Source organism: Aulonocara sp. 'chitande type north' Nkhata Bay, linkage group LG12 (genome assembly GCF_057382095.1).
Source record: "Aulonocara sp. 'chitande type north' Nkhata Bay isolate Kocher_YH1m ecotype deep benthic linkage group LG12, A_spYH_male_GT1.1, whole genome shotgun sequence".
Lineage (NCBI taxonomy): Eukaryota > Metazoa > Chordata > Actinopteri > Cichliformes > Cichlidae > Aulonocara > Aulonocara sp. 'chitande type north' Nkhata Bay.
This window is the reverse complement of record NC_141355.1, coordinates 36,462,955-36,486,998: the sequence shown is the minus strand read 5'-3', so window position 1 is coordinate 36,486,998 and position 24,044 is coordinate 36,462,955. Positions and strand designations below refer to the sequence as shown.

The following is a 24,044-nucleotide window of genomic DNA, read 5'->3' as shown; positions in this document are numbered from 1 at the left end:
GGGACAGCTCCGTTTTGAAATGCAGCGTTTTCGAGAGCGCTTTCAAAACGCTGCATTTTTCCTTGGGGAAAACGCCGTCTCAGTGTGGACGGGAGAGAAAACGCATCGTTTTCGTTTGAAAACAAAAAGGCATTGGTGTGGACGTAGCCTGAGTGAGACCTCAGGCATCCGCCAGCAGCAGGTTAACTAATGACTTTGAATAAAAACCACTAAGTAAAGAGAAAACACCTCAACCTCAAACATTATCATCTCCTAACTTCAAAACCCCAATGTTTCATCAGTACTCCTTAGTCTGACCGGGCCCTGACACTTTTTTGACGAGCCGCTCCAGACTCTGATTTCTTTCTGAAAACTTTATGCCAGCGGTGATTTGTGTGACTGCATTATTTTCCAAAACTTAAAGGTTACAAGTTATTAAAACATTCTTCCCGCAGTATTAGCTTCAGGAAGACATGATTAATTAATCCCAATGTCCAAAGGCTTAAATGCTAAAGATGTATCCATCCACATGAAACAGCAATAAAAATGCAAAGCAGTTCTTAGTCAGGTATGCGTTTAAATGCCTTTCTTACAGCTGATTGAATGATGTTTTAATTACTGGATATAGTGAAACTGTTGGCCGTACTGAGCAGTGCTATCAGTGCTAAATAAATAAGCTGCATTCCTCACCCTGAGGAATAGACTGGGAGTAGTTCTTTAATATGTAAGGCAACATCAGGCTTGACCTAAAGGCACAAACAGATACATCCAGGAGTATAACTTTCTGTATCTGTAGATCAGCCCATTTTTACCTTTGCCCGATTCTGCTTTTGATTGAGGATTGGACCGATATCCAATCATAAATATCAGATTGGTGTATGTCAGACATGCAGTAGATTACTAGAGATGAACTCTTTATACGTATCGCTCATATACTTGGATCAGACCAGATGTGTTGTGAAAAACTCAGAGTTTATAGAGTGCACAGAGCAGCCAGATTGGAGCTGAAAGGTTAATCGAGACTGTAATGACGTCTTTGAGCTGCTATGATGCATCCCAGTGGTTAGCAGCTAATTTGCTACTACTTTCTTTCTTCTCTCCTGACCCTAAATCACTCTGTGTGCATGCAAACAATGCCTGAACTGTCAGCTCATTACCTGACACTATTTACTCATTTAGTTTTTATCTGTGTGTGTGTGTGTGTGTTTGTTAGAGTCTTGCTCTTGGCAGGGGATCGTTTACAGGGATGGAGAGGAGTGGAAGCCCAGCCTCTGTTCCAGATGTGTCTGCAGCAATGGAGAGGTCCAGTGTTCAGTAGCAGAGTGTCAGCAAGTGGCCTGCAAACCGGTAGGTTTACAGAAACACACAATTTTAAGAGGTTTTGATCTTTAATTTTCATGTGGGCAGTCACTGTTTTTTAATTCACTAAACCTACTTGCATTAAAAGAAGGATTTGGAAGGAGGTGTCTTGGATCCATCCTAGTCAGCTTTCCTCTGTTACCTCCTAAATCCCTCAGCTCACCACCTTTCTAGTCTAAAGCTAAGCGCAGAGACTCATTTTCGCTGCTTCTGTCGTATTTTTACTCTCGGTGACTAACAGCTCGTGGTCATAGCTGAGGAGAGGAACACTGACACCTTCACCTGTATTCTCATCACAACAGACCAGGCCTGCAAACACTGCATCAGTCACCTGCTCCACTCTGCCACCGCTCACAGAAAACTCCCCGAAATACACAACAAAAGTGGAATATTTATTTCAGCTATTCTTAGAAAAGAAACAAATTATATTGAAATGCTAAAGATAGAGGAGCCTGTTTTAAATTCCAGTATGCCTCTTGGGTTATAGACACCTCTTTTTTCTATTTTAGTGCTTTTTTTATTCCTTCACAGGTTAAATAAATATTCATGTGTTAAAAAATGAAATGCAAGTAAGAAAGGTTTGAAGTTGTTGCAAGGTGGTTTGGCTTTGTGCTAAGGATGAAATTCATCTTATCAACCTCTTGGTAATTGTATTTGCTAAAATGTCAGGTGGGCTAACAGTACTGTCAAAGCTTATATGCCCTTTGTTGTGTGAAATACAGTGAAATAACGGTAATCTGAGAGGGTTTGTGCTTGTGTGTGTGCAATGTTTCCTCAGCATGAGAACTTGGTGATCCAGCCAGGAGAGTGCTGTCCCCAGTGTGTGTCCAACCCTTGTCTGTCAGCTGGAAAACAGTACCAGGTAGGCAGCCTGTGGGTGTTTGAACTGTGCTTGTACTGTGTATGCACCTGTTATTGTGCAGATTTGTGTGAATCCTGTGGTTTACAAAGCCTCTGTGTGTTGGAGGCAGCTGATAACGGCTCATAAATCTATACATTTGAAACCTGAAACATTGATTAGAATATCTGTGATGATAGTGAGAATATGATGCATGCAGTGAATATGTGAATGTCTCTATTGACATGAAAAGTCTGAGCCTTCGTCTCTCCTCCTCCTCCTCCTTCTCCTCTCCTGCTGTGTTTGCAGTGCACATGCTCCCATCTCGCTCACTGCCAACTTTCTCTTTTGATCACAGAATGACCCATTCTATCTAATGTGTGTTTGCGTTACCACACACACACACACACACACACACTCTCTCTCTCTCTCATTCATGTTGGCGTCATCTTGACGGATAAGAGAAGGAATTGTGATGCTTTGCCTCTGGTGTCGATTACCTAACTGAGTAGCTATACAGTCCATACATGAGTGCCTCCACATCGGCATGCACACACACATATTATTGTAAGTGTGTGTGTGTGTGTGTAAAACACATGTAGTATACATAAGAGAGAATTTCTAATTCTCACATTTAAAAATGGAAAGAATCCAATCTCACGATTTCCAGTGTCCATTTTTCATTTCTACACTTTATTTATAAGGGAGAGGGCAGCACAGTGGTGGCATGGTTAGAGGTGTTGGTGCTCACAGCAATCAGGCTCCTGGTTCAAACCCCAGCTGGGGGCCTTTCTGCGTGGCATGTGTGGGTTTCCTCCACTACTCCAGCTTCCAACAGTACAAAGACATGCATGCTAGGTTAATTAATAATTCTTAATTAGCCATAGATATGAGATTGTAGAAGTGGTAGATGTGGATATGTTTAAATGTGACTTGTACTCAAAGCACTCTGAGAGATCAGTAAATATTGAAAAGCACATTAAATAGAAGAAGGCTTTTTATTTTTCTATAGCGATATGATTATAAAACACCTACAGCGAGCCTTTTACTTGTTTACCTTGTGTAAAATGTGTTGGTTGGCTAATCCTGTGTTTGAATTATGTACTTAGACACTTTAACACCATCAGTGATGCAGCTGAAAGAAGCTAAAACCGTCTCACATTCATCTCATCCACTGTCTTAATGATAGAGAGCTGCGATACTGACAGCTTTCCAATAGACTCGTGTGTGTTCCAGTACAGAATAAAGTTCAAACACATTCATACAGCATTTAAAAATACTGTATATACTGTTCAGTGTTTCCTCTCAGTCACACTTCTTTCAGCCTGTTTTATGTGTTTAGCTCCTTGTGCTGTTCTTAATATTATAGTCTGATCCACTTTGTGAATTATGGCCTCCTCAGCTTGCATTTCCGTCTGTTCGCCATACTGTCATATAAACTTGTATCTACACTATAAACCCTGGGTTGGCCTGTCAAGGTCATAACCAATTTTATTAGATAACTTAAACTCAAAAGAGATGTCCTGAGTATGTTTAACCTGCTCTGTAGTACGAGCTAAACTTCACAAAGGCAAAAAGGATCAAAGGACACATTATAATGGGTTATAACAGGCATCGTTTTTGTTTTTACCCTCAAAATTGTAACACGATCATGGGATCTGTGGTGACTGTTAAAAGTCTCCATCGTTGGTGCAGAAATCCTCTAAATGTGAACGTGGATGAAGTTATAGGAAATGTAAATAAGTGTGTCTGCATGTATACAGCACAAGATTCCAGATATTTAAGACTTTATTAACATTGTGCATCCTAAAAGCTATTTATTGTGCTGTCCTTTAATCAGCCTGGTTGTTCAGAAGAGAGTGAAGTAGTCTGGACCTCTGTGATATAGATCATTATTATACACTTCGTAATACGCATGCATACGAAAGAGAGTTTCATGCAAGTTATGTTCAAAGAGCTCTACAGTGTGTCTCACAGGGTTTTGATGCCTTAAATAATGAAATAATTTGCATCCTCTGGGCTATAATCAATATTTAATTGAGCAGTTTAGGGTGGAGGAGGAAGGAAGTTGGAATTTAATCTGACATTTACAGAATTTGACCTTAAATTTAAACAGATAATACGTTTAGGATCTTAAACACATCAGACGTGGAACATCTGTGCGACATTTCCTTTGGTATCATGACAACGTAGCGCACAAGCAAATGTTTTCTCTGAAAGGGAGTCAGAACTTTATAAAGAAGGTACAAATTAAATGGATGCGTCTGAAACCCGTCATCGATCACTGCAGGAAGAGTTTGTGAAGGATACAGCTGACCAAGAAACTTAATAATAACCAAATGACATAAGAGCTGTTTGTCCTTTTCTGTGTGTGTTTTGTGTGTTTGCGTTTTTGATTAACATTGACAACAATAACAATATTGTAGAAAAAGTGCAGCTTAACATGCTGCTGACTGTTTTAAATACCTGTTACAACAGACCAAGGAAGATCAAAGAACTATGATTTTAAATGATTGCGTTACTGCACCGGGAAAAAGCTAAAGTGATGTCATTGCAGTGCTCTGGTGGGAATCTTTAGCATTCATGTGGTGCCCACCTAAGTGTTGCAGATCAAGCACACCCTCCTCTAAGGCAGCGGTCCCCAACCTTTTTTGCACCATGGACCGGTTTAATGTCAGACATATTTTCACAGACTGGCCTTTTAAGGTGTCGCAGATAAATACAACAAAATAAAATGATACGACCAACACAAAAAACAGATATTTTGTAAATATAATAATAAACGCAAATTCACTGTGTACTTGTGTAACTTTATTAGCAGCGTCCTCCTGAAATGCACCAACAACACTGAGAGTAACATCCTCCTAACATCCTCAACCTCCGCCAGCAAGATAACACTCGTCCACACCTGAATGCTGAATGTAAAACACAGACGTAGCCACTGTGATGTCACCCACTTGTTTCTGCACTGGGCAACTTTTACTCCCAACATTTCTACACAAATATCTGTACTTTCTACTTCTTACACTTTTGTCATGGACCACAGTTCACGCAATCAAGTGGAGCCCAAAAGCAAACTCAGTACGCTTCAGTGCGAGCAAGTACAAGTTTTATTATTCAACAAAAGGTGACCCGGAACAACCACAGGAGGCGAGAGGCTAATCGCAGAACTGAAGGAAACCAGGAAAACAAAGGACACAGGGAAGCTGTAATCGGGACTGTGGGAGGCTGCAACAGAAAAGGGGAAACGGTTGTTAGTGTGCAGGGGAATGGAGTGACACAACAAGACCGGGCTAGAGCAATCTGGCTTACGATCAGAGCCGGACCGTGGGACTCGTGGGAGGTAAATCCGAGGAGGCAGAGACGAGGTCAGGTGGTACACTCTGAGAGCCAAGCAGGCAGCAGGACAGTCAGGTGGCAGACTGGACAGTAACCACTGAGGGGTGATCACTGACTGGCGTGGAGCAACCGTCTATGCAGGGTTAAATATTCCTCCTCGTAATCGCCTGGAATGGGATGCAGGTGTGATGGTGACGGCCCAACCTGAGGGTGTGGTCACCGGGGCATCCCAAACACTCCTCAGACACAGAGCCACGCACCATGACAGCTTTCACAGCAGGTGCACTGTGCACACTGTGTGACTGCAAACGTCAAGCCCATTTAAACGTTTTTGGTGCAGTTCATAAGTTGTGTTTGCGGTACAAGTGTCAAGCTAGTGCTACAAAGAGAGTAACCTGTAAACTTTCTTGCTTTTTTTTTTTTAGTTTGCAGTTATTTTCAAATTCAAGTTTCTATCAGCTCAACAAACATCAGCTGTTTCTGTGCAGTCTCTCACACGGTGTTTTGCTAGCTAAAAATACAGCAGCTGTATTTCTCAACGAGTAAAAACAGTGAGCGAGCCTGGACTTTCTCACTTTTAATTGAATAAAGAAGTTTAATCGGTACTTCAGCTTTTACCAGAATATTTTTTTAACACAAGTGCCTGTACACCTCTGGGTTTTTGAAGCCAGAGGTTGCTATGTTTGCGGCAGAGGGTTGAGTGTTAAGCTATTGCCTAAAGCTAGTATCTGGTGCAACCCACAGACACCGATAAATTCTATTTAGTGTGAAGTAACAGGCTAATAAATAAAAGTTCACTAACAAAAAATGCAGCACTGGCTTTTTGGATAATTGCACATAGCAGGCCACTCTTGAGCCACGGGGCGATCGTGGCTCAAGAGTTGGGAGTTCGCCTCGTAATCGGAAGGTTGCCGGTTCGAGCCCCGGCTTGGACAGTCTCGGTCGTTGTGTCCTTGGGCAAGACACTTCACCCGTTGCCTACTGGTGGTGGTCAGAGGGCCCGGTGGCGCCAGTGTCCGGCAGCCTCGACTCTGTCAGTGCGCCCCAGGGTGGCTGTGGCTACAATGTAGCTTGCCATCACCAGTGTGTGAATGTGTGTGTGAATGGGTGGATGACTGGATATGTAAAGCGCTTTGAGGTCCTTAGGGACTAGTAAAGTGCTATATAAATACAGGCCATTTACCATTTACCATTTACCATATTTCTTTGTCACAAAAATCCATTAAAAATGTTCCAAAAGGCAGCGACTGCACAAAGGTGACCTACATAATAAAAGTCCAGTTTGCTTTCAATAATATGCTTCATACATATTTCAAATACTTCATTAACTAACTGTTTCAATACTTCACATTTCCTGTGCAAGTTGTGTATTCAGTGTTTGAGCTCACTGCTGTTATAGTCTTCAAATTAAAGAGAATCATGTGGAAATCTGGTGGCTGGCTCCGTGTTTGTATGCTTTTCACACTGCAGAGACATCCCATTGTTGTTCTCAAAGAAAAGAAGGCGCTCACTGGTTTCAAATGAGCTGTGAGTTTCCTGCAAACAGCTTGTGATTCACTGTGTGTAAGCCTGAAAGTGTGTGTGGGTTTGGAGATGGTCTAAATGTGTATTTGTGTGTCTCTTGGCAGCACGGTGAGCAGTGGCAGAAGAACACCTGCACCACGTGCGTGTGTGACCGGGGTCAATCTAAATGCCACACTAAAACCTGCCCACCCATAACCTGCGACAAGGTGAGTAGTCTCATGCACACAAACGCACGCGCGCAATCGCTGACATTCGGTTTTATGCAGAAGTCGCCACACACTGACAGTATCATGCATCGCTAACTATCTCTGAACCTCAGATCTATTTTCTGGACACTTTACCCAACCCACCCCAGCGCTAAGCTAACCTTTTCATAACTAAGTCTTCAGATTATCAGTTTAACAGCCAGATTACCCAGAAAGTTAAAAAACAGATTCACTCGAACATTTTTGCCAGAGGTGATGCTTGACACAACTTAGAAATAGATCCAGGAAGTATTTTTTACCAGTGCAACGTGGGAAAATTTATCAAATGGAAAAAAAGAAGATGTGACGTTGATGCTGTCAAAGAAGAAAATACAAAACCCACAAGACCAAATACACACATGCACAAAAAAACCATTGAAAAAAGTCAGACTAACGCTCTAAAGCCGAAATGAGTTTAAATTCTTTAGGCACATAAAAAATATATCTTTGCTTTGAGCAATTTATAAACTAGCTGCAGGATTTAAACATTTATTCTACATTGTAATGGAAGCCAGTGTAAACCTGCAGGTGTTTTTCTTAAGTAAGGGCTGCACGGTTCTGTGGTTAGGACTGTCACCTTGCTAACAAGGGATCGTTGGATGTGATTGGTCCAGGTCTTCTGGCTTCCTCCCACAATTCAAAGACATGCCTGTTAGGTTGGTGATTCTAAACAGGGCGTAGGTGTGAATGCAAGTGTCTGTTTCTGTGTGTTGGCCGTGCAATGGGACAGGCCTCGGGCTCCCTGCAAACACATGTTTGTCAGGAAAACTACATTTCTGTAAATCACGTGTTGATAAAATTGCACATTATACGGTTCACAAATGTGTAATTTATTTATTTTTTTAAAGTATTTTCTTAATATGACTCGAAAACAGTTTGCATCCACTTTTCCTGATATTTCAAAGTCCTGCAGTTGATGGTTTTGTGAGATTGTGTGAGATTGTGTCAAAATAAACTACAGTAGCTGTCAGAGCTGAGACACAGAGTAAGCGTGACATCTGCAGTGTCAGGAAAAGCACACCTCTGTGCACTTTCAAATAAAGTTAGAAGAACGGTCTGGCGGCCCACTCCGCTTGGTGTCTTTCCCCTTAATAATGCAAAACACATACTCTCTCTTCCCTCGCTCCTCTTATCTCTCTCTGCTGAAACAGAGATGCACAAAACCAGCATTTTTATAAGCTCCTTGGATTTCCGTCGTCTTCTCCCGCTGCTCAGTTTGCATTCTTTCATCATCTGTAAATAACATTATCCTGCCTCCAAACAGGGGCAGACCAAAGTGAAGCGTGCCGGGCAGTGCTGTGATGAATGCGCTGCTGCTAAGGGAAGCTGCCAGTACCAGGGCGCAGTGCGTTACCATGGAGACATGTGGAACAGCACCGGCTGCGAGTTCTGTACCTGCAGCCGGGGTCAGGTCCTCTGTCAGAGGGCCGAGTGTGGACGTGTCGAATGCCCACAGGTGAGCCCGAAAGGGAAAAAAAAATGTTCGTTGAAGCCCAGAGGCAAAACTGGCCCGATTTTAAAAATCTGTGGATGAAAGGTTAAAATTCACAAACATTTCCTCAGGTCACAGCTTCTGTTTTAGGCTGGAAAACGGTCATCTCTTATTTTTTTTAAATGAATTTCCACATAAGCAGGACAGCTGTAGGGGCGCTGAGACATCCCACTGCATCTCGGAAAAAAGTTTTGTTTATTTATGCATTTTTATTTAATTCAAAAGGGTAAACTTTTATATATACATATACACATTACTCAGGATGCTTTTATATATGATATATTTTATGGCTCATAGCTTATAAAATCAGAAACTGAGTATCTCAAATTATTTTGAGGTTGATTAGATTTTTATTCAGATAGTATAAATGGCACGCATCTCTTTATCTAGTTCAGTACACACAACCAAAATCACGGGGAAGACTGCCGACATCATAGTTGTCTAGGTGATGATCGTCCTCCTACCATCCATCCTGCGATCACATCCCTAATCTCTGTGTTGAGACGACGGGCTGAGCAAAAAGAGAACTGGGCTGCTGCTTGGAGAGCCAAAGTCCTCTTTTTTTTTAGATGAAACTAAATTTTGCATTTCTTATGTAAATCAGGTTCCTAGAGTCTGTTGATGACCTCTAAACCATAATAGGCCTTAACCTCCTAATACCCAAACTCTTTCATGGCATGCATTTTTAATTTCTCTTTGATATTTGGGCTGATTGGGACCTGATGAATGCAAAAACAAAGAATTACCAGATTTTTAAAAAATTTTTTTGGAGATCCACATGTGAGGACATTCACTTTAAATTTCGATATAACAGTGGCAGTATAATGTCGTCATAAGTGGATTTCAGGCCCATGTAGAGCAAAATTCAGTATTTTGGTCTAGACGACCCAAAATGTGGTGTCCACATATGTGGACGTAAGGTCCTAGGTGGTTAAAATAAATCACTTAACATGTGTGTATGTAAGATCTAAGGAAAAAGCAATTCATAGTATTTCAGTTTTTTGACATGATTGGCTACACTGTAAGAAATTTCTCAGTCAGCTGAGACTGAAGAAGTCACTTGGATGAGTGACGAAACGTTTCTCCCACAAAACGCTGCGTCCAGATGAACAGAATCAACTTTTGGAGATTTACTTACCTGGATGATTGAAAATGCATCAAGAAACTTTCACTGTTAAGTTACAGTAAAGCTCTGTAATCTTTGCTGTTATACTGACTATTTGGTTAATGTCATGCTGTCACCAGTAGTTTTTTAATATAAAGTTTAACCGTATGTCTTCGCTCATGTTCCCTGAATTCCGTTTTATTTATTTCTTGAGCTTTGTTACAATTTTCCTCCTCCTTGCACCACACGCTTGCGGGAATATGACTCAGCCTTGGTGGCCATTCATAAGGTTACATTTCATAATATTAATAATCATATAATCTTAATAGCAACATGCCCTCACTGACACACCTTCCTGGATTTGTTTAACATTGTGCCAGTTTTACTGGAAGCACATGGTTAGACTGATGTCGGGTGAAACCAGTAAACCATTAAGCTGTTTTTATAAACATTGGTACAATGAACAGTTTAGCTAATTGAACCAATTCTAAAAACATCTCCCAACATAAAGGGTTCAAATTTATGAACCCGCTAATTTGCAAAACAGACAAACATCCTGTGATGAGAAGTTAGCGCTGTTTGCAGTTTGTAAATGGAACATTTGAATTGTGATTGAAAACAAAGCACCATTAGTCTAATGTGTTGTATTTTAAATATGCTTTTGTCATTCAGATTTGGTCACCAGCGTGTTGGTTCAAAAATGAGCTCTTTCCTCACAGCTGTTGTGTCCAACAGATCTGCATGTATAAAGCTTTTGGAGACAATTGTGTCTTTTTCCCTTCAACAACCTGAATGATACACAGGCTTGAAGGCTTAAAATGAACATGTCACTCTGGCTGTGTTGCTTTTCTTTACATAATTACCCCTAATGTTCCTGCTAATGGGTAATACCTGTGTTCGATGTTTGTATAATTTTATTCTTGTGTTTTTATGATCTCAGTTTTGAGTTTGCAGCATCGTTACTGGTCTCAGGATTCCTTTATGATCATATAAAACTATGCTTTTCCTGCAGACCCCCCCCTGCTTAACCTTTCCTCAAGGCTTACCCTTGCTGTCAAACCCTTGGCCTATTGATGCAACCTGTCAGCACCCTGAAATCCCATTTCCTTTCTTTTAAATAGGCTACTTAAAAGTTAATGGAAGATGTCACTGTTACTTTGTTCAGTTTCCTGTATTTGCCACAGTGAAATTTACCAGTTTAAACGTACACTTTGGTGGAATGGGAGGAAGGGCGATCATTTGAGGTTATGAGGTTGGCTGATTCCATCACAGGTGATTCACTCAGTTGAGATGAAGTAAATTGAAAGAAAAGATGAAACTAATGGTCTGTGAAAGAAACTTGGCCCTAGAGCTTGTCACTAGATGAAAAATATGACTTGCGCTCAGCTACACTAAACCTACCCCAGGCTGAACCCCTCTGCTAAATGCATAGCATCTCTTAAGACAGTAATACAGTGTCAGTGTTAAATATGGAGTATCTACTGGTTCTTAAAAGGTATTAAAATCTCTAAAATGCACTTTTACCAATACGTTAAGTAATAAGTTTTGGGTGTTTGTGGCTTTGTTCCGATATCTACCTCTTCACAGCATGTGTTGAAATATTCTTGAGCAGTATACTAAGCACCAGATTCCCTCCCGATGCACCTGTGGTAGGCAACTCCAGACCTCGAGGGCCGGTGTCCTACAGGTTTTAGATATCACCATGTGTCAACACACCTGAATCAAATGATTAGTTCATTACCAGGCCTCTGGAGAACTTCAAGACATGTTGGGGAGGTAATTTAGCCATTTGAATCAGCTGTGATGGATCAAGGACACATCTAAAACCTGCAGGACACCGACACTCGAGGCCTAGTGTTGCCTATCCTTGGTCTAAACACTTATGTTGCTGACTGTAGGTCGAGGTTGAGTATTTGGCAGCTTAACAGCTACAGCTAATGTTGTAGAAAACACACATTAGAATTGACAGTCATATTAAAAATACACATCAATCATATAAATATATCCCTGTTACATTGTACATACAGACCACGCAAAGAAGTGTATTTTTGCCCATCCTGGTAGTTTCTACTACATGATGGACTCAGACAAGTTTACAGTGCAGTGATGAAAACCCTGAACATGATGATGAAAAAGAAGGTCCTACTAGTTAGCATCCTCGTTAGTCTATGGAAATACAAAGATGCTAAATTTGATCCAAAATCATTTGGGAATGATCTAAGTTTAAGTTATAGTGATTTCCTCTTTTATTCAAAATGTATCTGTTAATGCAAACCATGTAAACCGCAGCATGATGTCCTTTTGGATGAACAGTTTGGACCGTGTCCTTAAACTCACTGTAAAAATGACATTTTTACATTATTGAACTGATGCCAGTGTTTTGAAATATAAATATTAATAAATACATATTTTTCTTTTTGATATGTGTTTCCATCAGATGGGTTTGGTCTAGGACAGGGGTGTCCAACTCCAGTCCTCGAGAGCTACTGTCCTGCAGCTTTTAGATGCATCCCTACTCCAACACAGCTGAATCAAATGGTTGGATTACCTCTTCAGCATGCCTTTAAGGTTGGGAAAGGCCTGATAACAAGCCATTCATTTGATTCAGGTGTGTCGGAACAAGGATGTGTCTAAAACCTGCAGGACAGTAGCTCTCGAGGACTGGAGTTGGACGCCCCTGGTCTAGAACGTCATGTAAAGTGTTATTAAAAGGATCTTTAAAAGTCAGAGTGCAACAGCTGAAGCAATAATAGCCTTCATGTTAAGTCATCAAAGGTCAGACTTGGCAGGAATGTAGGTGAGTGTGTTTGAACAAAACAGCCTAGAGGATTTGTTAAAGTTATTAGCCGGTGTTCCCATAGTTGCTTCAGTCCCCCTGCTTTAGGCTCCACGCCATGTTGACTCAACACCTCATCCAGTTTTACATCAAGCAGATTTAATAATATTGCTTTAATATCCCCGACCACGACCAAATAAGCCCTCATTAATCATGCTGTATGGCGATAATTACAGCTGCTAAGTGTCGTTAGCTCTAAGTAGCATAACTGGCATTTTTCCAACTTTGAACTCAACAAGGTCACCGTGCAGAGAAGACAGAGCCAATTTCCACTGTGTGTTTGTGTGTGCGCGTGAGTGTGTGTGCACAAAACAATTAAGACAAGGTTATGGGTTTAATGATGTGTAGGTCAGGAGGCGGCGAAAGGCACTGGGGTACAGTTATACAGGCAGTTTATGATTCCTGCACTAATAATGTACCTACTGTAATGGTACTGAAAGGACTTCTAGTCTTAGAAAACTACAGTATTGGGATACTACTACTGTGACATGCATCTTTTATTTCCAAGTTTCATCTTTTCTTAAAGTTGAAATGCGTATGGGTGTAGGAGGAGCCATTAAAATCAATAACACATGGGAGAAATTGGTAAGTTTCAGAAGCAGTTTCCGTCTCTAGATGCCAGATTTTGATGATATCTGCAATAGAGATGACTTCCATGACTTGAATATAATGGAACTAAATGGTGTGTAGTGCTCAAAGTGCCAAAAATAACCACAGGAGCAGCGCCTCCCTCATGACCCAGGTAATCATAGTAATGCATGAGTCTTGTTGGGAAGAGGTTAATGGAGAACTTGCTTTTTCCCTAGAAAACTGCACCCAATAAACTCATCACTGAGCAGAAGGAAGCATGCAGCTGTCTGGAGCTGAGATATCTTCATAAACACAAGTGCAGTTTCAACAATATCTCAGTTTTTCCACATTCAGTCCATCTACGTCAATAAATGCATAAAAGACAGTAATTTGTGCGCAGTCAGTAAAAATAACGTAACCGTCTTACTTTAATGTGATGCATGATATCATGGGCAGTTTTCTTTGTCTGCAGGCTGCAAAACTGTCAAATATTTAATGATTTCCACTACTCTCATGACTTGATCCATTCAACAATATGCTCGCCTTCTCTGCAGAGCCATCCAGGAGAAGCTGAGTAACTGTCGCTCTTAGTTTAGCTTATTTTAGAGCAACATCCACCACTTACAGGAATCAAGTAGCTACAGTACCCGACAGCTAACCTAACATCTCAAGAGGATGGAGCAATACTTTCATTTGGTCATGCTGTCACAAACACGAGTGGATTTCCAATTTCTTGTCCTCAGTGAGCAGAGGAAACTTGGTGGGTGGAGTTTGGTGCAGAGAAAATAGTTCCTAGTGTTTGTAATTTTTTTGAGGAAAAAGTTAAATTATTAATAAGTAGCAACCAGCAATCAAATTATAGCTGAATAACCATCACGTTATGCTGTTTAGATGACTCAGGAGTTTTGATTGACTCATCTTGGCTTGTTTTTCTATGTGAAGATTAACAGCAAATACTTTGGTTTGCTCTCTTTTCCTTTATCTTTTCTGTTCCCTCCCTTTGTCTGCCTCTTCTTCCAGTCTTTTTTAATTAATTTACTTTCTTTTGTCTACTGCTCTCTTCCTCCTTCTTTCCAACCATACTCCCTTCTCCCTCCTACCCCTTCCTTCGTTGTTCTTGTCCTGTTTCCTTCTTTTTCTGTTTCTTTTCCACGTTACTCCTTTATTCTCCTTCATCATTTCCAAAATAGCTTTCTCTTGTGCTGTACTCTTTTCTTTTAGCTGCCGTCTGTAACTTCACGAGGAGAATTTTATAAAAATGTACATTTTCTTTGTTTTTTCAGGGATCTGAGCTCGTTAACCTGCCGGGGAAATGCTGCCCCGAGTGTTCGTCTGCGAAACCTTCCTGTGTGCACAAGGGAAAATCCTACAAGGTACTTCTATCACAAGTGTAGATTTTACTTTGAGCTTGTTTGCTTATAAACAAAATTGCAAAATCGGGCAAAGAATTCCTACTGTGTGGGAGAGACGAAGACTCCACAGGGCTTCTTTCCCTTTACATAAGAAAAAAAGAAGCTAAGTGGCATGAAGTCTCTCTGCAGAGGAGGCTGTTACGAAAACAAACACATCGCTATTAAGCTACACAAACACAAACTCGAAACACTGGAAATTACAGTTGCATTCAGACGGAACATGTGTGTTTTTTTTTGGACAGAGCTGTGAAATTAATCAGGGCTTTTTAGGTCACAATCTTTTGTTTGTGTTCTTTTAGAGGCTCTTCAGCTTCATTATTCATAGGTTAGACCTGGAAAACCACAATGCAAAGCTTTAATTGTTTCACATTGATGGGGACGACGCTAATGTAGCGCTGCAGGATGGTGAACGACGCTGTGGCTCAGAGCGAGTGTCGGGAGAACTATTATCCTTTTGAATAGATTGTTCTTTGTTCCCATGAGGAATTAATCTTACCACGAGTAAATAAAAAGATAGATACTGCATACTTATTACGCGCCTACACACATTTATACACGGTTGTATCAGCTTTGGCGTTTTCCTGTGATGGGAGAGAGTCACCGAAAGGTTAAAGCTGCAGGTTTGTGACGGGATGATTACTGGTTTGAATTCACGAGTGACTTGGAAAATAACAGCTCGGGACGTTAATGAGTTAGAATAATGAACTGTGTTTACCCAACACTTATCTTCTGGTTGATTTAAAGGCACATTAACAGACTATTTACAGGGAAACTGAAAGAAATGAAACAGTTTTCAGGTGTTTATTTGAAGCTGTGATTGGTCTAAATGGGAACATTTTATTACAACCTTAAGTATAATAAATAAAAAGAGGTTTGCAACCTGCCCTGCATAAAAGAATATCTCAGATATGAATATAAAGTGTCCTGTTGAGCCAAGGTTCTCTCTCTCAGCCCAGCTCAGATTTATACTGTGCGTGTGGGGGGCTTATGCTAATTGACCAAATCATTTTTAACTTATGAAGTTTTAAAGATGGATTAAATACAAGTGAGCGAAGAGTGTGCAGAAATCAGCTGGCACCATAACATTTTTAGATTTCTCGTCATGCACAGATCGATCAAGCTGAATAAAAAAGGTTTTTGCTTTTATTCTTGATGCTAAGCCAAGCTGTTCACATCATTTGTCACACAGGTAGTTATTTTCTCACCTCTGCAAAGAAAGCTGATTGGGATTAAATAGCATAGATTCACTTCTGTTGAATTCAATTGAATTTTATTTATATATCACAGAATAAAGCAACATTTGCCTCAAGGTGCTTTATATTGTAAGATAAAGACCTTACAGTAAGATGAAGAGAACAGAGAAAACCTCAACAATAATATGACCCCATATGTGAGCATACGAGTGCTTTGGCGACAGTGGGAAGGAAAAACTCCCTTCAACAGGAAGAAACCTCCAGCAGAGCCAGGCTCAGGGAGGGGAGGCCGTCTGTTGGGACCAGTAGGGGTGAGAGGAGGAAGACAAAGACATGCTGTGGAAGAGAGACAAAGATTAATAATCACAAATGTCACTTAAACAACAAACTTATTAAGCTCGGATTGATTTTGTACTTATAACTGTGCTCATACGTACGATCACGCATGATTTGGGCTTGTTTTGCAGCTGAAGGATGTGTGCACTTTGCAATCATTGATTCAAATATGAACTCCTCTGTATACCAAAGTTTTCTAGAGTCCAGCGTGAGGCCATTTGGCTTTGCCAAAAATGGGTCATGCAACAGAACAATGATTCAAAGCACAGCCACAAACCTACAACAGCAACCTACAACTAAGAAAAAGAATCAGCCAAGTTAAGGTCTGGACCTCGACCTTGATTGAAAGGCTGTTATGGGACCTTAAAAGAGCTGTGCTTAAATGAATGGCCACAAACATCAATGAACTGAAGTAGTTGTATAAAAAGGAGTGGATCAGAACTTAAAAACGATGTGAGAGACTGATAAAATCAAGGTTTATCAGTATCTTACATCGTCAAGCTAAAGACAAGCTTTGGATCATCTCGTTCTTCAGAGGACTGAAGTCTAAAACTCTTCAAGGAAAAAAACCTATTATCTGCAAATGAGGAAAACTCGCTCTTACACCTGTAGAATTTCTTAAATAACGGTAGTGCTGGTGTCAGAGCCAGGTGACGGCACACGTTAGTTTTTAAAGCGATCTGCTTGGTTCCCTGTGTGGACAGTAGAAAGTTTGAAAAGTCTTCACAGGTTCTTGAAAAATGTTTCAGTTTTCCATGTGAGGCTCTTTTCCCTTTGTGACTGACATTCCTGCTGTCGCCTGTTCGAATATCTCCCCTTAGTGGGCCTCAGTCAGTTCTGTTTCTGTTTCAAAAAACATATGAGAGTCGTGACTGTCAGCCTTCTTTTAAAACGGACACATGCAGCTCATTAGCATTCAGACCACGGCCTTCTCTGTGTGGCATCCTTTTTAATCGTTAATCAGCTTCTTCAAAGTCAAAATCCTTTTCTTTTCAGTATTTTCCACATTCTGTCCGTCCTCTATAAAAGCCTTTATCGCAGTCACACTTTAAGCATAATGAGAACATTAACCTCCCATTTACAGCTGCAAATACTATGTCCTCTCTTTTATAGAACCTTGCTCGATGGAGTGATGGCAGTTGTCGTGAGTGTGAATGCCACGATGCCCAGGTGACTTGTTATCTGAGATCCTGCCGTACTTGCCCTCTGGGCACCCTGGCTGTCATTCAGGACGGCCAATGTTGCCCCGAGTGTCACCAAGGTATGTATGCAGGAAAAGTGACACACACACACGCATGTCGGGTATTCATATCTTGTGGGGACATCTTTTTGACATACTGCTTTCCCTAGCCACTTACCCTAACCATCAAAAACAAATGCCTAAACCTAACCATAACCCAATTGTAAAACTACCCGTTTCATACATTCACCAGAATCATTTTGACAATGGAGACGACCATAACCATTAAAATGTCCGAGAGTACTCACTAAAAACGTATAAAAGTTTAAAGTAAAGTTTAAAACAGTTTTTAAAGTATAAACGTCCTACCTGGCATATTGAAATGTTTGAAGGTACACTGGATTTCTTATCTTTGCCTGCCTAAAGTCGAAGAAACTGTTTTTTGTGGATTTTCTTTGATTGACTTTTTCCCCTTGTATGTTTGATTTTTGTTTGTGAAAAATCAGGAGTCATGAATGAAAACCTGAGTTTCTGATTCTGTGAAACATCTCTGCCCCCTCCAGAACGTTTCCTGAGCAGAGCTCTTTATCTTTTTCTCCCCTCGTTATCAAACGCCACGTCTGTACTGCTCAGGTGTAAATGTGTTTGTCAGTTCATTCATCCTGAAAGTATGTAATCAAAATCGTGTTCCCTGTAAACGAGACGCTGTTTGGCTAAAAAGTGAAATCATGCAACATCGTTTTTGTTTTTCCTTTGTGATGAATGTGCTGTAAGGCGATCTGCTCCGTGTGTGTCAGCATGTCATCAGCTACACACTGAGAGTGTAACAAAAAGTCTTTCCTCACTCTGTCACTGCCAAATTCTCATTCATGTCGGCATATTAATATTGATGTTAATGTGTGCATTAATCTAATGTTGTTCAACAACATTGGTGGTGATGTGAGTTGAATTTCTGGGTCCTTTTTGTTCTTTGCTGTAGGTGCTTTAATTTTTTATCGTATTGCCTCCTGGTTGCACTCTTTCTCCTTGGCAGAAAATAAACCTATTTAACAATTAATGATGAGAAAAAACTTTTACTGGCAAGAAAATGAGAGGATGAGTCAATAGCAGTGAGTTTGGCCCGAACAGGTGCAAATAAAAACTTATTCCAAGTGGAAATACCACAAATTAAGAAATAAAAATTCTTCCAGTGACATTGAATTATGGCTTCTAGCTGATTTCCTCCTGTAAACCACATCAAAGCTCTTATGTTTCACCGCCCTCCTTGAAAGAGGCGGCTCCATCTGTCTTAATGACTGAAAATGGGTATATTCACAGCCAGCAATTATAACCATTTTCTCATATAAATAAATAACCTAACAGGCAATTAAACACAGGGACCACATTGTTTAAGTTCAGGCAGACTTGTAATTCAGGTTGGCTGCGTGAGTGACTAATTACAGCTGGGAAACAGAGGCATTTTTCATTGCGCCATTCAAAGGTTCAGTTTGATACAACAATAGTTGAAGCTGTTTAATTCACATTTATTGTCTCCGTGTTTTACGTCCCTCGGCAGTCTTCATGCTCTCTCAGTTTTTACTGTATTTCTACCCAGCAGAATATTCAAATGTCTCAAATCTAAAGTATGCATATTCTCAGACAAACAGTCTAATTAGTCCACAACACGGAAAACAACATGGGAAATGTGTAAAATGTAATATCCTGGAGTAGCCGATTGTTTTATTAATCTGAGTACCCAGTGCGCCCAGTAGGGAAAAAAAGATCTGCACTAAATGATTAAATTTATGCAGTAAATTCACAAAAAACCACACTCATTAATCATATTCACAAGCGTGTATGCTGGTGTCGACCAATTCAAACAATAGACTGAGAATATTCTAAAAATAAATACATTATTCTATTCAGTTCTGTTGTTTTTGTTCACGCTGCTTTTTCCTAATCAGCATTTCAGCAAATCCAGTCACTCCTTCACTCTCATGAACCGTTTACCTGCATCCAACCAAAACTTGCCCACATTTAGCAGAATTAGGACTATGAACAAACATCTTGTCCCTTCATTTGATTTGACTTGATTTCATGACAGTTTCGTCATAACCACGTGTTAGTAAACAACAAGCCTTTAAAACAGGGGTGTCAAACATAAGGCCCAGGGGCCAGAATTTGCCTGCCAAATCCCCCAGTCTGGCCCAATCTGAAGGAGAGCATAGAATTTGGACTTTAACTGTATTTTAACAGCATTTACTTCTGGTAAAGACCTCCGCCATTTCCATTCATATCACACTAAAGTAATTATGTAGTAGACAAATAAAAATAATTTCATGAAAACAATTTTATTATTTCTGTCATTACTGGAGAATTGCATGCAATAGTATGCCCATGATGGTCCGTAACAGATATATTCATGTCTGAATAGAAACTGATTTAAACAAGGTTAGCTCACTAAATTAACATGCCGATGTGATAAATTCACATGTCACGTGTTCGGTTATTAACCCTGGCTCCTTTTTCCTCCCTGCCAGTGATCTGAACATCCCAACTGAGTTCGGTTTGTGGCTAAAAATAGAAAAGGGGGAAAAAAGATCACAACCTCCTTTTCTTTCATTCGCTCTCATTTTTTGCTGGAACTGTAAATCATCCTTTAAGCCTATTAATCATGGCTGTACACCGGCCCAGAGGTCCGTAGCCTCTTTTCTGATTGGGCAGTTCATACCTGAGGGGCATAACCAGAAGTCGTGCAGTGTTCAGGTCTCATGGGGAAAGATGTCAGCTTCTTATTTTGCTTTGATCTGACCCAGATGAGTTATTTGAAATTGATGAAATACGTTTCAAAGTTTCATACTTAGCAGTAAAATCTATTTTCCTAACTTTCGAATATGATGCCATAGGTGTGTTAACCTGTGTGGGGCTGCATACAGGTTAATACACGGCAAGGACGCCGTGATAGTTTTGAGATAAAAATCTCCTTTGTGACTCCTTCAGTGAGGAGCCTGCAGCCTAACTATTCGTCTCAGCTTGGACACATTAATAATTGTATTATAATCTCATGCATTTATAATGTTTGTAATAATATACGAAAATGTGAGACACTGTTAGAGTCACACATTACGTTCGGTCCCATTCATTTTGTCACCGCGAAATAGGATCAGTCCTAAGTGAGCGTTTCCTTAACTTAATATTTTAATTAAATATTTTAAAATATGTTTCGAGCCGTTTCTAAGCATGTGGAGATAATATAAACTAATTAGATAACTCTGTTTCCTGTACTCCTACAGTAAATCTCACACTGTAACAAATTTCATTGTTAAATTGGGGTTACCAGATAACATTAGCCTGTTATTTTATGGCTCACTTGGTGTTTTATTGCCTAACATTGACAGAGTAATGATACAGCCTAAACATGAACAGTTCTTTTTCTTAAAACTGTGTATCCACCTGAGCCTCAGTCATGGCCCATTACTGTTGTGAGGTGGAGTGTAAAGCAGGACCAAAATGCAGGACACAAAGGCAGTCAGTGTTAGACAAAAGCAAGATATTTATTGGCTGTTTGCAAAGCCAGTGAGTCAGTACACAAAACAACAATCCAAAAAGTTAACGGGGAATTACAGAAAACAGGAAGCAGAGAGCATAGACAAACAATTTGACAAGGAAAAAGAGGGAGACTGAACCGTTTGTACACCGCGGGCCGGCTGGGAAAGGAAATAAACAAAAGACAAAAACTAAACATGGAGACAAGAAGACTCAGTCATCAAAGAAACAGAATCAGAGGGAACAGACAGGGTAACACTGAGGGAACCAAACACACAAGACATAACAAACACTAGCACTCGAACTGTGAACTATCAAAACTCAAACAATCCAATAAAGCTAAAGCTCAACCTACTTAAACAATACTGAAAACACAGGATCACGAAACAACGTCTTTTACCCAAAAAAACATGACGTAAAAACAGAAATCAAAGACTCAACAATGTCACAAGAAATCAAACTGACGTTTAAAACAATAAAGAAATCATGAACCAGATTCAAACATGGTACATGAAGTCATTTCAGTTTAACATAGTTTGGATCATTGATGTGCTGCTCAGGGTTTAGAGCTGTTGCTAATTTCCAACCCTTGTCCCTTGTTGTGCTTTTACAAGATTCACCAAATATCAGTAACAGAATTAAAACCAATAAAACAATTAAATCAGGAATCCAAACACAAAAATCAAAACTTCAAACCCTAGAATAACAGTGAAAAACAGACATACTGTACATATTCACCAAGAATCCAAAAACCTAAATACAGACAAAAAATCCTGAAACAGTTTCCAGATAAACCTCAGCACAGCTGTGTGGAAGCAACACTGATAAATTACTAATCATGTTTTTGTGTTTGCCAAAGAAATGTAATCAATCAAAAAATATATATATATATCAGATACAGGTGGGAATCACCATACATCCCACGATACGATATTATCACAATACTTAACGCACGATACGATATTATTGCAATTTTTTAAAAATATTTTGCGATATTCAGATTCTGTACATAAAGTTAAACTTTATCAATATTCATTTTATCTAATAACAAAGTCTCACACTCAGTCTTTCTCTCATTTCAGTCAGTTTTATTGTTGACAAACTGAACAGTTTGTATTACAGTCTAGTCCAACTTAACTGAATGCAACCATCTGGTACAATTATAGCTATTCTAAACTATGCAATTTGTGAAAACTATGCAGCCCATTCAGCAACTGAAGAATTTGAAAGTAAATTAAAACAAAATATAATTTTACATTAAATAAAAAAGTTTTAAACTTAATTAAAATAAAACATGTTTATTGCTGCCAAATAAAGAGTTAAACACATTTGGACTTGAAGGAATGTCAGGATTCTTGCTCAGAAAAAGGAGCTGATCAACATGCTCTGAAGTCGGAGCATGTTTCAGTCCACAAAAACGTTTTTGTAACAAAATATCGATTTCTGCTGTCCCTGTATCGATACATTATTAGCAAACAAAATATCACGATACTACACAGTATCTAATATCAGAAAGCATTTACAGTATGTAACCTTATATTATTGTTTGAAAAACTCTCCCAAGGCCTACTGTGACGTGACTCCTTACAGGGGCTGAGATGATTAATAACTGCATGGATGCTACATAAATAAGCACACCATTAAAAGAGCTGTTTACCCCAAAATAAAATGTTTTATTTTCTTCTGGTGCTATCAAGCCGTTTAAGTTATTTTGGTGCGAGTTGCAAAGTTTTGGAGATATCAGCTGTACAGATTCAAAAAAAAAAAAAAAAAAAAATCAACTTAAGTGTCTCTTCAGAAATCTTGACCCATTTACTTAAAAAGAAAAATATAAACGTTGTTTTGAGCAGTTTCACCTAAAATCTATTTTCTTTCTACTAAACAAGTACTTTTTAAACCTCTTAATCACCACCTTATCATTGCTTAATCGGGTTTGATTATCAAAATTAGGAACGGTTGAATTAATCTGATGCCATTTGGAGCTTTATTGTCTTAAATAAAGAGTCTTATGATTGAAAGTTGGCAGAGTTAGGTGGATTACAGTGAGGCACTGCCTTTTTAGTGTGTGTCAGGGTGTGAAATGACTAAAACTCATCAGCCAAATGTCTGTAATGTTGGCAAGTTGGCTTATTTTCCAGGCTATGGCACATGACCAGCCTCAGGTGGAGGTCAAGCTTGTACAAACAGTAAAATTGGCAGTTATTTTTTTGCCCTCTTACACTTTTATAAAGCAACAGCACAACAACAACCGTGTCTAATATTAACACATCTGCAGTTTTCCAGAGTGAGGCTTTTCTCATTAGGTGTTTGTCATTATCGGGGCGGTGTTGTATGGTTAAGTGCGCCTGGATCCACACCTCTGGATCAGTTGTTTTAATACAACTGTTAATCAATGCTGCAGTTTTTTAATTTTGTGCCTCAGGGACTCTGGCTCGTCACGCTTGTGAGAAAATTAAAGTACAGCGCGAGAGCGTCGAGGCAGCGTTCTGTAAACAGCAGCTTGGATCAAAGTGTATGATTTCTGAACCTGCCCTATAGTGTGGGCTTATCCTCAAGACGAGACAAAAGCTATTCTGGTTCACTCAAGGCAAAGAAGAAAGATTCCTGTAAGCAGTCATGAGTTCTGTGCTGTATTAAAATATACTTCTTTGTTTTCACTAATATTCAGGAACTAATTTTTTGCAGGAAGAGTGGAGAATACCGTCATGGTCTCAATGCAAGATAGTGTTTGGGCGTGGACTGTCCTGTGTTATTGTTACAGTCAATGCAACTCTTAAACTGATAGCTTTAAGTGAGAAGCATTTCGTGCCTGCAGCTTGTTGTTGTTAAGACTCTTCAGAGAGTACAAAATCCAGGTGAAAACCAAGGAAATAACAAACAAACTGATCTTTAACCCCAACCAAGAATGTTTTATTGTCCAAAAAGTTTCACTGCTTCACTCTCGCTGAGTCGACTTAACCTAAATGATTAACTTTATTGACTAATTCTAACCAAGTTTTATTCCCTAAACATTACTGCCTAAACCTGCCTAAGTAGTTCTTAATGCCTATAAACCTAATGCTACAACCACATTAGAGAAAACAGAGACCCTGTATGGGCTCAAATTGTGGT

At 39.7% G+C, this 24,044-nt stretch overlaps 1 protein-coding gene across 2 annotated transcripts in view; it reads left to right on the top strand.

The window, feature by feature from the left end:
* The window catches only part of fras1 (Fraser extracellular matrix complex subunit 1), a 294,299-nt gene that overhangs the window by 103,831 nt on the left and 166,424 nt on the right, over nucleotides 1–24,044 (top strand). For both annotated transcript variants that reach the window (XM_086315447.1, XM_086315448.1), the window contains 6 exons: nucleotides 1,193–1,326; nucleotides 2,117–2,200; nucleotides 7,144–7,245; nucleotides 8,549–8,740; nucleotides 14,571–14,660; nucleotides 17,342–17,489. In XM_086315447.1, coding sequence (XP_086171573.1) covers nucleotides 1,193–1,326; nucleotides 2,117–2,200; nucleotides 7,144–7,245; nucleotides 8,549–8,740; nucleotides 14,571–14,660; nucleotides 17,342–17,489 — 750 coding nt within the window. The remainder of the gene's footprint in view (nucleotides 1–1,192; nucleotides 1,327–2,116; nucleotides 2,201–7,143; nucleotides 7,246–8,548; nucleotides 8,741–14,570; nucleotides 14,661–17,341; nucleotides 17,490–24,044) is intronic.